This window comes from Ciona robusta, chromosome 4 (genome assembly GCF_009617815.1).
Source record: "Ciona robusta chromosome 4, ASM961781v2".
Lineage (NCBI taxonomy): Eukaryota > Metazoa > Chordata > Ascidiacea > Phlebobranchia > Cionidae > Ciona > Ciona robusta.
The window spans coordinates 6,476,291-6,489,736 of NC_143238.1; the positions used below are offsets into that span (position 1 = coordinate 6,476,291).

General features: G+C 35.8%; 3 protein-coding genes across 3 annotated transcripts in view; all 3 read left to right on the forward strand.

Annotated features, from left to right (window-relative positions):
• Window positions 1-3,364, forward strand: LOC149737142 (uncharacterized). Its single transcript, XM_089877233.1, has one exon. The coding sequence runs from the start codon at window positions 465-467 to the stop codon at window positions 2,679-2,681; it is 2,217 nt and encodes a 738-aa protein (XP_089733359.1). The 5' UTR covers window positions 1-464; the 3' UTR covers window positions 2,682-3,364.
• On the forward strand, window positions 3,144-11,221 carry LOC149737143 (HHIP-like protein 1). Its single transcript, XM_089877234.1, has 13 exons — window positions 3,144-3,263; window positions 3,650-3,806; window positions 4,118-4,358; window positions 4,721-4,808; window positions 5,567-5,674; window positions 5,987-6,113; window positions 6,759-6,934; window positions 7,400-7,572; window positions 8,086-8,226; window positions 8,850-8,979; window positions 9,381-9,520; window positions 9,966-10,139; window positions 10,510-11,221. The coding sequence occupies exons 1-13, from the start codon at window positions 3,178-3,180 to the stop codon at window positions 10,836-10,838; spliced, it is 2,070 nt and encodes a 689-aa protein (XP_089733360.1). The 5' UTR covers window positions 3,144-3,177; the 3' UTR covers window positions 10,839-11,221.
• Window positions 11,199-13,446, forward strand: part of LOC149737144 (DNA replication complex GINS protein PSF1-like) — a 3,306-nt gene continuing 1,058 nt past the window's right edge. Inside the window, exons 1-5 of the mRNA XM_089877243.1 lie at window positions 11,199-11,327; window positions 11,701-11,765; window positions 12,009-12,110; window positions 12,503-12,593; window positions 13,057-13,137. Coding sequence (XP_089733369.1) covers window positions 11,253-11,327; window positions 11,701-11,765; window positions 12,009-12,110; window positions 12,503-12,593; window positions 13,057-13,137 — 414 coding nt within the window. The 5' untranslated portion in view covers window positions 11,199-11,252. The remainder of the gene's footprint in view (window positions 11,328-11,700; window positions 11,766-12,008; window positions 12,111-12,502; window positions 12,594-13,056; window positions 13,138-13,446) is intronic.

The window sequence follows — 13,446 nt, forward strand, 5'->3', positions numbered from 1 at the left end:
TTCAACGAAGCGTGTCCAAAAACACTTTACAAATTTTTGCGTTTATTCATTTTAGTGAATATTAGCACGCGTTGTTGTTGTTGTTCCGTATGCTGTTTTACTGTACATGGCGCAGCCTGCCTGGTCGAACTGGTTAAGTAAGATCGTCGGCCAGCCAGATACATGGAAACTTGCCAAACTGGTTTAGCAGCAGCCTGCTCCAGCATTCTCTAAGCATTAACAATCACCCACAATGTTACACACTTGGTAACTCGTAAGCTGGCAAGAGGTGTATGAAACCGAGCACCCGTGTTATAACGACTGTTGTTGCCCGACCATGCAAGGATAAAGCAAGTTGCATTCCTTCATTACTTTTTTGCTACTATACTCTTGTTAAGAATTACGCTATGATTATTACAATTCTCATTAAATGCAATTGATTTAATAATTTTTATGCTTTTTTTAAAGGTGTTAAATTAGCAAAAATGGAATCCGTTTTCTGTTTCGAAGTTGCAATTGATTGCTTGAATTTACGAAATCGAGTGAAATGCTTTGTACCATACATAGCTGTTGCATTTCTTGACTTTCCTACCATCTTACTGTATGCTGAGAAGCCAACAACACTCTTGCATGGAAATGTTTATAAGTTTACGAAAGGGAAATCATGTTTGTTTAAAATGAGCCCAACAGAGGTGTATGAGAAGCTTTTAAAAACCCCAGTTTATGTTGTAGTGTTGGACAAAGGTGGGGATGAGCAGAAATGCATCGGGTCAACCTCCATTGAGCTAAAAGACTCAATTAAAAGAGTATTAGGCGACCTGCAGACTAATAGTCTACACCAAGCAACTTGTCATGGGGAAAATCTAACAGTACCTATAATAAACTATGCAAATGCATGTGTGGGTGCTTTAAAAATAGCTTATAAGCTAACAAGTCTTGGTCATTCAATGCTTCCTCATTTAGCATCTGTGCCCATAAGTTATACAGTTCAAGAATTGACATCTAATATAGCTGTGAAGAATGTGGATGTCATGCCACTCTCCACAGTTGAAAATGTGATAACCCCTCCACCTCTTTATTATAAAGCTGAGCCAAGTAATAAAAAGGCTTCTGGTGATGCATTTGAAACACCCAAGACAAAAGATGCATCTACAGCAATGTCGGTATCCACCAAGACAAGTGAAGGTGAAAAAAATGATCCTATTACATTAAAACAAGAACCACCAAAACCCACACTTCATAACACAAAAGGAAAATTAATATCAATAGAAACATATGCAGATCGAAATACTGAGGCAACTCAAACGGACATTATAGCTTTAAAACAATACCCCATCCTCAGTGCTTTGGTTAGAGAGGTTCTTCAATTAAGTATTGGTAAAGAAACTGAATTGGACGTAAGAAAAGTTTCGGAAGATAAAGGAATGAAACAAGATTTGCAACAATCTTGTTTACTAAAGCCAAGAAGCGGTGCTACTCATAAAGACAGGCCGACTACTTCTGCTAAACTTACAAAGTCAAACAAGAAGTATCCATTGCAGTATGGGTTAACAAAGTCACTGAGACTTAGAATGGCTTTGACAACAACTGAAGAGCACAGGCTTTCAAGTACTGCTCCTAAACCAAGGAAGCATGTTCCATTGAAAAAGAAACCTGCTTCCGGAAGATTAAAAAAGAAAAGTGGAACAAAACCAAAGCGAGAAATGGGTATTATTGACAGGGAGATAACACCGGAGCCAGAAATAGCAGAGGTTATAAACGATGATCCATCTTATTTAAAAGATGCTGACTCTTCTGGACAAGAAGATCAAATGAAGAAGACAAGGAATATTGGTTTGGGGTTGGAAGATCTTGTAATAGTGAGAGAAATATCTTCCCCTAGAGCACAGAGCAGACAGAGCATTGAAATAAGACTCCCTACCGCTCAGGAAGAGAAGGAGAACTCAACTGGAAACTACACTTACTCCGATGACTTTGATGATGAAAAGTCATGGTCATATGAAAGAACAACATCTGTTTTGACAACGTTCGAGATGTCTCCTCAACCCACTGTTCTTGATGCAGTGAGTGAGGCGGAGCAAACAACTAATGAAGTTACAAATCATTTAACTGTGGATGTTTCACCGCAGCATACAATCTCAGATGTTTCACCAAGTGCCACCTTCGCAACTACACCAAGAGAAATGACAATGGATGATTTACGTAAGGACATAACATCCCCACAGTTTGCAACATTCACAGTAAACCAGTCTAAAACTAAACACGCAAGTGAGGAGAGTTATGAAGACTCATTTGAAACCTCTAAACACCCATCACCACGACAAGAATCATCAGCAGTTGAAAATGATTCCAAACCAACTGATGACTCGGCATCTGTTGCCACGACGCTCTTCGCTCATGACCTCCCTGTTCCTGCTCCTTCTTCCGATTCCCCAGTGATCCGATCTCTTGCATCGGAGCCAAGGATCAAACCGCGTCCTCCTAGTCGATCCCAGTCCTTATCTCATGAAAAACTCCATCGAAAGTTCCGGATGAGCACTGAGAGCTCTTTCCAGATGTCGGAGCCAAGTGACATCCGGACTTCTGATCTCGCGGACATTAAAACATCTGACATCATCAGTGAGCTGAATACGTCAACTGAAAACAATTCCCCAAACGCAAGCGATATTTTGGGACGAAAAGTATCTTTTCCAAATTTATGAACTATTAAAGAAAAAACATGAAAATAATTTTTAAATCCCAATATTTTTTAGACAGGTTAAAAGTTTTGTGTATATTATTATGTTTTTAAATTGTTGTAAGCTTGTTTTAGTGTTGTTCAAAACCTGTTTATTAATTTCGATGGAAAAGCATTGCAATAGGCAACTGTGATTTGACAGCATGAATATTAAATATTATAAAGTAAAGACAACATAACTTCATTGTAAAGTGTCTTGCTACCATATGATGTGCTCAACAAGTTGCAATATATAAATATCTTTTAACTGGTACGTGTAATTAAATGTAATCTATTTCTTTGTATTTTATAGTATTTTCTAAATATTTATATACAATATTATATATATACATTAATACGGTAATACCACACTCACTTTATATATGTCACTGTTAGTGTTTCATATGTTTTCATTTATTCTATACAAACTTGTAACTTTTATATGAAATTTAGATGATATAGCACCTTATAGTTAGTAAATTATGTTGAAATTGTTGGTTTTACTTTCTTTTCTCATCCCAACCTGTTATTCCCATCCACAATGCATTGATACGCAAGCTCCATTCACGTAGGTTTAAGTTTTAACCTTTTATCTTATGTGTCATTTGTGTCGTGTGCCATGGAATGCCATGTCATCCTAACGTTTGAAACAAGGGTAAAATTATATGATTATGATTTATCTCCAAGTTTATAAGCAGCTCTTAGTCACTGCATTTACAAACAAGCTTATTGTGGTAGTAGTTTACCGCTAACTCGTCTCGCCTCGATAACATTCAGGCGCTTAACGCTTTTGTTGTGTCGTGTTGTACGCACAGTCACCAGTTAGTTTAGTTGGTACTGCAGTATAGTGAGGTGTATAAAACAAAACACCTGAGTTGTAATAACTTCTGTTACCTGGTGTATGGAGACAAGTTAGTTATATTCCTTCATTCATTCTGTCCATATCACACGCAGGCCTGAAGAGACGTTCAATTTATGCCTTGAATATCAAAACTTTGGTTGTTGCAATGAAGATGCTGCTATTAATGCAAGATTCAATGAGATTATGAATTCTTTATCAGTGAATGAAACCAATGAGTGTGTGAACTTTATTCAAAACATTCTCTGTCAGGTTTGTGCAAATTATCCTAGTATTGCGATCAAGCATTTGGCAACTTCAGTTTAAAATTTTCCTATGTAAAATTTAACAACTTTTCCATTAACAAGATTTTTTTGCCAATATGCATGGTTAGAAAAATTCGATATGTTTTTTTGAAATATTAACTCTGTTTTTTTTGGGTCATCTATTCCCTTTTCCAACAGCTAGGCAAGCACATTACAGAGGATTTATTTTTGTAATAGTTGGGTAATAATCTCACAGATTTCAAACTCTGTATTGTGCATCCCTACTTACACTTGTCACTTATACACATATACTTCCAGGTTTGTTCACCATACGCGGCTCACTTGTACGATGCAGAAGGAAGTTCAGCTCCCAAAACCTTCCCCTCCTTGTGCCCAACATATCTTAATGAATTCAACCAAAACTGCAGTCATCTTACCTCACTTTTGACTCTTGACTCGCAGTCTGGGGTGGTTTCTTATCAGAACTCCACATACTGCTACCCTGATACACTAATCAGTGACACACGTACTACAAATCTAGGAAACTTAACTTCTGACGGTAAAAGTTCCCTTTGCTTCTATTTTTTACAATATTTTATCATTATATGAAAATCTTTTTTTTACAAAATTTTAACGTTGTTAATTAAATTTTTTGTTGGATGATTTATTTTTGTCCGTTACGTATTTCATAGCAATTGATCCTGATCGCTACTGTGTTACCATGTTACATACCTTAGGTTTCTGATTATCATAGTTTATCCAGGTATTCCTCAACCTGTATATCATCAATTATTTTATGATTTTTGGCATTAATTTCTTTCAATTATTTAGTGTTTGACTAACTAACCATTTTTTTAAACCGTAAACATAGATTATATATATATATAAATATTTGCAATTAAAAAAAATTTTTTTTTGTAGCCAACTGTGATGTACTTTGTGTACAAGAAGTAGCGAATAATTTTTACACGTCAACCTCTGCCAAACCCTCAAATGATGGAACACATAGGTACCTGCTATCTTTTCATTTTAATAAAAAAACACTATCTGTGTTTTTTTTACCATAAGGAATCAAAGATAAATCTATTGTAGTGAATCCACTAAGAGTAAATCAAGGCAGTTGTACTAAAATTATATGATATGCCAATCAAGGTGTAAAATGCAGTGTTTGGATGAAAAATGGCAGTATTAGGATTTTTTATATCATGCCTCATTAGAGTCACTACACTGCTATATTGTCTTCATGTTATTCACACTGGTTATTCGATAGTACTGCCAGAAACCCCAGGTGTCTACTAGTACTGTCCATGCTCAAACATTGATCTTTTATTTCTGTTTACTGTTGCAGCAATCCTTATACGTAATACTGGAGTAATTTATTTTTAGAGTTTTAAATATGAAATAATTGATAAAATACCAGCGCCGTGGCATAGTGGTTAGCGCGCCTGCCTGTAACCCAGAGTTAATGGGTTCAAGACTCGTCGCTGCTACCATTGTGGGCGTATGTGTCCTTGGGCAAGACACTTAAGGCAATTGCTCCAACCCAGTGGTCGCTAATGGGTTGTCTAAATTATCAGCCATACATAAAAAAATGAAAAAATCCCCCAAAAAATAATTACCCACAAAATAACATACTTGGCAACTCGTAAGCTGGCACGAGGTGTTAAACCCGTGAGATAACGACTGTAGTTTTCCGGCCAAGCGAGGATAAAGTAAGTTACATTCACTTACATTACATTACAAATAATAAAACTTGAAATATATCAGGATGTTCGTTGTTGAGCAGAGAGGAGTTATTTGGATTTACCTTTCCAACTTTACAAAGGTTTATCCTCCGTTTATGGATTGGAGACCGAGTGTGTTTGCTCGACCAAGGTTAGCATTATACGCTTAAAATTATTTATAAATAATTAAATAATATTACTTTTTTTACTTTACAATTATAAAACTTTTTTTTAATTTTTTAAAGACTTTTTATTTGAGTATGCCATACCCCCAATGCCATAATTTTTTTATATAAGGTGTAACAGCCGCTACAACAAACAGGTCCTCACAGATACGTCTATAGCCCCAAGTGTTGCATTATATGTGGTTTAACAGTAAGTCCAATTGAATTGTTTTTCCCTTTCTTTAATCCTTCTGTCTTTACTTTATATTTAAAACTTCATAATATTACGTTCGTTCCAGAACATATGATGAGCGAGGACTTCTAGATATCGCGTTCCATCCACAGTTTCGTGAGAACGGTCGTTTCTATATTTACTACACCAGGAGACTAAGGAGGGGACACGGGACCACACTTAGTGAATTCACAGTAAGTCTATTTAAAAACTTTGGGCTTACAGTAAGGATCTGGTGCTACAAAAAAGTAACAGACAAAAATCATGTTTAACCAAGTGAATATAGGGCGTTGTTTTATGTGGTGCAGGGTATGCAAGGCTATACTGAGAAATATTACCCATTGTATACAATATATACTGCGGCAGAAGCAGCGCGTTCAAAAGAGAACTGTGAACTGTCATTAAAGATAGATATTTACGTCCTGTCAACGTTCGTCTCAGACTCTGACACGTTATAGTAATCGCTTTATTGATTGTGTAGCTATACTACTTTATGCAGTAAATTAAAAAGAATATTACATTATTATAAAGACATTCTTTATTTTCTAAGTCAGCGCAGAGAAAACAAATGTGACGCTCATACACAATGTTCTGATCTTGTGGTTGGTTATAGGCAGTGGTCACTTTCCTCCCAATTGTTATATTATGAAACGCTCTTTCTGGCTGCATGCGTGTTTGCGGAAAAAAAGGGCTGCCATGACAGCAAAACAGCCCCTCTAGTTTCGCCTTTGCCTATATATATATATATAGGCAAAGGTGAAAGTAACAACATACTCATGCTACCAACATATTATTGTTGCACCCCTGAAATTTTATCAAATTGTTGCCACCGAATACAGGTCTCTACAAACGACATGAACATGGCGAACGCATCCAGTGAGAAAGTCATATTGGACATCAGGCAGCCAGCGTTTAACCATAATGGTGGAAACATATTATTCCATGAAGGGTTGCTATATCTTTTCACTGGTGATGGAGGGAAAGCAGGAGACCCATGGGGAAATTCTCAGAATAAGTAAGATAACTGTAATAAATTCCTCTTCTATTTAACAGTGTTTTTGATACTATTATATGTTGGCGCTATACCAATAGGTTGTATAGTTTATCCGACTGCTAACAAACAGTGTTACTCGTTTTATTTTCAACGATCAAAAGTAAAATCACTAAAAATACATGTAACAAATTCCGACCCTGATCTGGTGCTCATAGAGTTGGACGATTCTTGTGTGAAGAAATACAGTAAAACACCTCTATTTAAATAAGAGACTGACGATGCCATTTAGGTGAAATTTATATATTTTATTATACAATTAATTGGACTTAACTTTTATCTGTTACTTTTATATTGAAAGTGATGAATCTGTTTATATTTTCTATTAAATTTCAATTCCAATTTGGTTTTTATTTATTTAAATGCAACACAAGTACACAATATTACATTTACTAAAACTTATACCAAAATAAAGATATTAACACTTAGAAAAGTACTTCTTGGCAAAGCACTTCGTATTGACGTGGATTCAACGAACACAACGTACACCATTCCCCATGATAACCCGTATGTATCTGACCCTAATGTACGAGAGGAAATATTTGCTTATGGTTTACGCAACCCATGGAAATGTGCCTTGGATCGTGGAGACCCAACCACTGGTGAGTGAATTGTTTTCTATGGTTTTGTGTAAACTGTATGAAGGTTTTACCAGAATAGTCATTACGTTACATTGCACTTGTGTTAAAATGACTGTACTTCATTGGCGACGCTGAAATAAAACAAATTACATTCATTAAGACCAAGCCACTGATGGGTTGTTTTCTATGGTTTTGTATGAGAGTAGGTAAATTTTAAAATTAACAAAAAAATGGTGATTTTAAAACGTTTTTTAAGCAAACATCCAGAAATTCCCTAAAGGGCAGCTTAAACATTTTTTTTAATCTCTATTTTAAAATATTTTTCAAAAAACAAGCAAATTATTAAATCATAAAGGCAACAACCTAAAATAGTTTTGCTCCCATAATTTTACATTAGTTTACAGCTGTACTTTAAGTTATCATTTTGTGGTAGTGGGCCAATCCTGGCATAATTTCCATGCCATGCTGTATTGCTGTAAGACCACCCACGTAGTTGTAGAATAGAGGGTGTCAATATGTAACTTACTTTTACAGGCGCTGGTTTTGGTCGAATATTCTGTGGTGATGTGGGCCAGGATGATTTTGAGGAAGTTGATATTGTTGTTAGTGGTGGAAACTATGGCTGGAACCAATTAGAAGGACACGCTTGCTTCAGAAAATCTTGTATTCGATATCGTGAGTGGATGTTATTTACCGAATGTCAGCTAATATATAGTAGGGTGGGGGAGATGGGACACTTCTAGTATGTAATGTCCAAATATTCTGAATCTTTTTTTAACAATTAACAACGGTCTATGGGAGTCTTGAGGATACGGTTTTATAATCCTTTAAATGTTTTTCGTTTGCTACCAAGTGGAACGAGAAACTGTCCCATCTTTCCCACCTTTCTATAAAAATACCCACCATCTTCCAAACAATTAACAAGTGGCATATAATCTGTTTTTTTACCCCAGCTAAAAATGCTGATGACAATCTTTATAAACCAAGTGTTGTTTTATACACTAGAGTCAGACACACTGTGCCACACTGTTAAACATGCATGCATAGACATTACATACAGAAACTGACTTAAGGTGGCTGTACACAGTATCCAGAATTCGTCCATTTTGTCTGTTTTGTCCGGATTTTGCTGCCGCATGCGGAACTCGGTAATGGGTTTGCATGCGACTTCGCAGGCGAATTTGCCTACCGGATACTGTGTACAGCCACCTTTAGCTTATGTGCCTAACTCTCCCTACCTTCCCTATAGTTTTGAATTATGGCATTGGCATATAAGCTGTCTCATATTTTCATCCCAGCTGACAATGTTGAACCCATTCATGTATATGACCACAACGTCGGTCGTTCCATCACAGGTGGTTACGTTTACAGAGGCTGTGATTCACCTAATCTTAACGGACTCTACATTTTTGCCGACTGGTTTAACGGGTAAATATGTTTAATTTGAAGGTACATTTTTACCATATATACCAAATGTATATTTTGTAACAACCAGTTTTTGCTGATTGGTTTATATTTTCACTAAACTGGCCTAAATTATATGTCTTATTTTAAGGACATTACAAATAAATTAGAATACTGTATTGAATACAACTTCATTGTTTGTGTTTAATTTAGCATTTTTGACAACCCATATAGAATTTTAATTTTTTACTGCATTTGTTAAATATTTAATTTTATAAGATATTTATTATTTACTTCAATAATTACAGTAAAGTGTTCAGTTTAGACTTGATCACTCCATTTAGAATATTTATAAATTATATTTTCCTGCATTTGTTCAGTATTTAATTTAAATTAATTAATAATTATTACTTCTTTTATTACAGTCGTTTATTTTACCTTCGTGAGCAATCTAATGGTTGGATTAAGCGTAACATTTGCATGGGAGGGAATGACTATTGTGTGGGGAACGGGTTGACGGGTTCTTACTTCAGATATATTTCATCATTTGTTGAGGATGAGAGAGGTGAGCGTTGGATTGGATAACAGTGTGGTTTAGAAGGAAACTCTAAGGTGGAAGCTTTTAAACCAGTGATTCCTAAACTGGGATCCTAACAGCAGTTTCAGAGGGTCTTCACAGGGTTCAGCACATAAATTGCAAACAAATCACAAAATATTCTACAAAAAATAATCTATTTAGAAAAAACTTTTAGGTGATAGTAACTTAAATTAGTTACGCCCTCAGTAATTAGATTTGTAACATGATAACTCTATTTTAAGTTATATTTGCAGTACATACTATTCAACTAAGAGCCTTTATTCACTTAATAGGGTAAATATATCAGAACAAATTAAACTACTAATGAAATTTTAAAAATAATCTAAAAAAATAAAGTTTATTCATTCATTACATTCAACGTGATTATTTTAGGACTATTATCATTTCTAATTGCACTTTCACCAAAATAAAGGTGAGGTTTACTTTCTAACTACCAACCAACCAAATAAAGAGGTGTTTGGTGGTAGAATGTACAAGATAGTTGATCCATCTAGAAGAGGAAGTCCTACCCAGTGCAACCAGCAAGTAGTTAACCCTGTTGTGTTTAATGAAAACAATACGTTCGAACATTACCAGCCAATAACAGGTAAGATGGCTCATTGAATTATTGAACATGATCAGATCTCCCATCCATTACCATTATTTCAACTTTTTGTGTGATAATTTTTTTATCAAAAAGCCTTTGTCACCTACCCTTCAGGGAAGTGGCAGACTTTAACATCTGGTAAGGTTGTGCTGTCCGCACACTAGGTGTTGAGGTAATGGGCCAATCTTGGCCTGAATCCTAGGATCGATGGCGTACTACGCTGGACCTTACCAATATAGAATAAAAATAGACCTGCTTTGAAAAGTAGTTCAAAATGCAACTACATAACCACATCGTATAATTTTACTTATTTAATTAAATTTGTTACAATTTTTATTTACCTTTTTTAAATTTTGTTTTAATGGTTTAGAAAACTCCCTTGAGGTTCGTTTGGTGAACGACCGTGATGGACAACTTAAACGAGGTCGGGTTGAGATTCGTAAACCTGGTGGTGTATGGGGGACGGTGTGTGACGATCGATGGGACGTGAAGGATGCAAATATAGTGTGTAAGATGGCTGGGTACAAGCGTGCACGACGTGCTTTCTTAAGGGCTTACTTTGGCCGTGGAAGTGGCCCAGTGTACCTAGATGACCTACGGTGCCGCGGAGGAGAAATTTCACTGCTCAACTGCGCGCATACTGGTTGGGGTGTGGCCAACTGCGACCATTCTGAAGATGCTGGCGTTATTTGTATATAAAGCTAAACTATAAGCTGGTGTTAGCCAACTCTGCACTACTTTTATTGTCCTTTGGTGCGTCACCTCTTACACAGCTTTTAAAGCCACGGACTAAAGTACTTTTTTTTATAAATTTAAATCGCAACTGACTATTAATTTACAATGCAAATGTTGCTGACTTATTTTATTCTGTATAGGCGGTGTCTTTCTTCTTACACAACTGCTTACTTGCCTGCCTTTTAAAAGGTTTCCTAAAATTTCTGTTTTAATTTCCCCTATTGCGCTTATGTATCTAATACCTCAGTTCATTTAGATTTAAATTAGTATTTCTTTCCATTCTTGCCAAAATGTTCCCTTTTCCGAATCTTTGCCGCAGTATTAATCGGTGTTCGCATTTTAACAGATATTTGGGTTAAATTAGGTGAACAGTTTATAATGTTTGGTGAGAAAGCCTTGGATTTAATACGTGAAGTTCATCGAACCAGAGAAGGCTCACTTAGTCCATACAATGTAAGTAATGTTTCTATTTCTCTAAACAGCCGGTAAAAGTAAAGATGTTCCAGGTTTAAAGGCCTGTGTTGGTGTTTTAGTGTTTAAATACAAAACTGACGATCTCATTTACGTGAAATATATCTATATATGTTATTATACAATTAGTAGGACATGTTTTTGTTCACTAATGAGTTGTCTAAATTGTTTTTAAAAAAACACAAAACGTGGTAACTCATTAGCTGGCACAAAGTGTATAAAACAAAACATCTGTGTTATAACAGTTGCACAAGGTCCAACAATGCAGTTTCCCCTTCTAACTTATTGACTTAATTTTCACCGAATTGTGTCATACAACGTCAAGAAGTTTATTAATTTCCTTCTTTATCAATAGGAAGATGGTGTTCGACAAGTCTTGGAAGAAATGCAAGTTTTGTACGAAGCCAACCAACAAGATGTGTAAGTACATTATGTTGTGTGTGGGGTAAGATGGGACACCTTTAGCACATGATTAATATCCAATAATGCGGATTGTGTTTAATCAATTAACAAAAGACTATGAGAGTCGTAAGGATACGGTTTTATAATTCATTTAATGTTCATTGTTTACTACCAAATGGGAGAAGAAAATGAAATAAAAAGGTTTTCTATCTTTCCCCACTTTATTACATATACAATGCAATTATTCTACTGTTGTTTCAGCGCTCAACTTGTACAAAACGATTCCGACCAAACCTCTTTAACTGCTGTTCAAATACGACACGACAGTTTGCAACGAAACAAAAGATGTTTGCTCGCTTATTTGTGAGTTACAAATATATTCTTATGTTCTTTTACGCTATGTATCCGTATGTATGCCTGGGTTGATGGTTTGCTACGCATCCAGAGGTAATGGCTTCAAGGCTCCTCGATGCAACTGTTGTTTGCCTATGTGTTCTTGGGCAAGACACTTAACAACAATTGCTCTAACCCAGTGGCCACTAATGGGTTGTCTAGTTTGTCGGCAATAATATATATATATATAAAAATTGGTGTATGTTGGCCACATAAATTCCCAACATAATTCTTTTCTTTTCTATCTATGACACAAACTGTTCAAAATTGTAATCCATATTTATTCATGCTTTTTAAAATGGACATGGTTAAACAAACTAAATGGTTATAATTATAAAGTTTTATAATAATATCCAATCCAGATACAACCGATTACAAAAGATCCGCGCTTTACGTTGGGAGTTTGGAAGTGTGTTGCCTACTGATGTAAGAGGGAACATGTCTCCAAAAGAGGTTTGTATCATTTGTATGTATTTGTTTCTTTATATAGTAGGTTGGGGGAAGATGGGACACCTATTATTATTTTCTCTTCTCATTTAGTAGTAAACAAAGAAAATTTAAAGAATTATTCTAAAACGGTATCCTCACAAGTCAACTCCCTAGACCATTGTTAATTGTTTAAAACACGATCAGGATATTTGGATATTATGTGCTGAAGGTGATCCATCTTCCCCCAACCTAATATAAACGTACCATGTGTCTACTAATGGCCTTGTTTGTTTGAGAGACTTATTGCTGGTGACTAAAATAAAAATATGTTGGAACCAAACTCACAAGGTTACATACCTGGTAACTCGTGAGCTGGTGGGAGGTCTATCAACACCCGTGTTATAAGACTGTCGTTATCCGGCCATGTGAGGATAAATTAAGTTACATTTACTCAAATTCAGAACTTAAGTTATTGTTGTCGTTTCAGATAGAATGGTTCACCAAATACAACCGTGCGCTCGCAAACTACATGAGATCACTTGAGAACGGAGGACTTGATCTTACTCAGGTTTTATATTTTCTATTAGCTTGCTAGCATGTATTGTTGTGGCTCATGTAAGTGAAGCTGTCACATGGGCCTCAATTCTGTTACTTCTGCTACCAGGTGTGATGTAAATAATCTTTAAGCAGCTCATCTGGTATAAAAACGTAGTGTATATGTGTCACATTTCTTTAAGTCTTGCCCGGTGACAGCTGAAACATCGGAACAGAATCCTCACAGGGCCGGATAACGGAAACACACTACGTTTTATGCCGGATTAACTGCTAAAAGATTATTAATCTATGCTTTGCTAATGGCAAGCAGTTCTGTACTTTC

What these genes read in the sequence shown, in the direction of transcription:
- LOC149737142 (XM_089877233.1), top strand. Translation starts at nt 465, where the DNA reads ATGGAATCCGTTTTCTGTTTCGAAGTTGCAATTGATTGCTTGAATTTA.
- LOC149737143 (XM_089877234.1), top strand. Translation starts at nt 3,178, where the DNA reads ATGTTGAAATTGTTGGTTTTACTTTCTTTTCTCATCCCAACCTGTTAT. An exon ending in TGGGGAAATTCTCAGAATAA is followed by an intron (nt 6,935 to 7,399) that starts GTAAGATAACTG and finishes ATTAACACTTAG; the next exon opens with AAAAGTACTTCTTGGCAAAG. An exon ending in ATTTGTTGAGGATGAGAGAG is followed by an intron (nt 9,521 to 9,965) that starts GTGAGCGTTGGA and finishes ACCAAAATAAAG; the next exon opens with GTGAGGTTTACTTTCTAACT.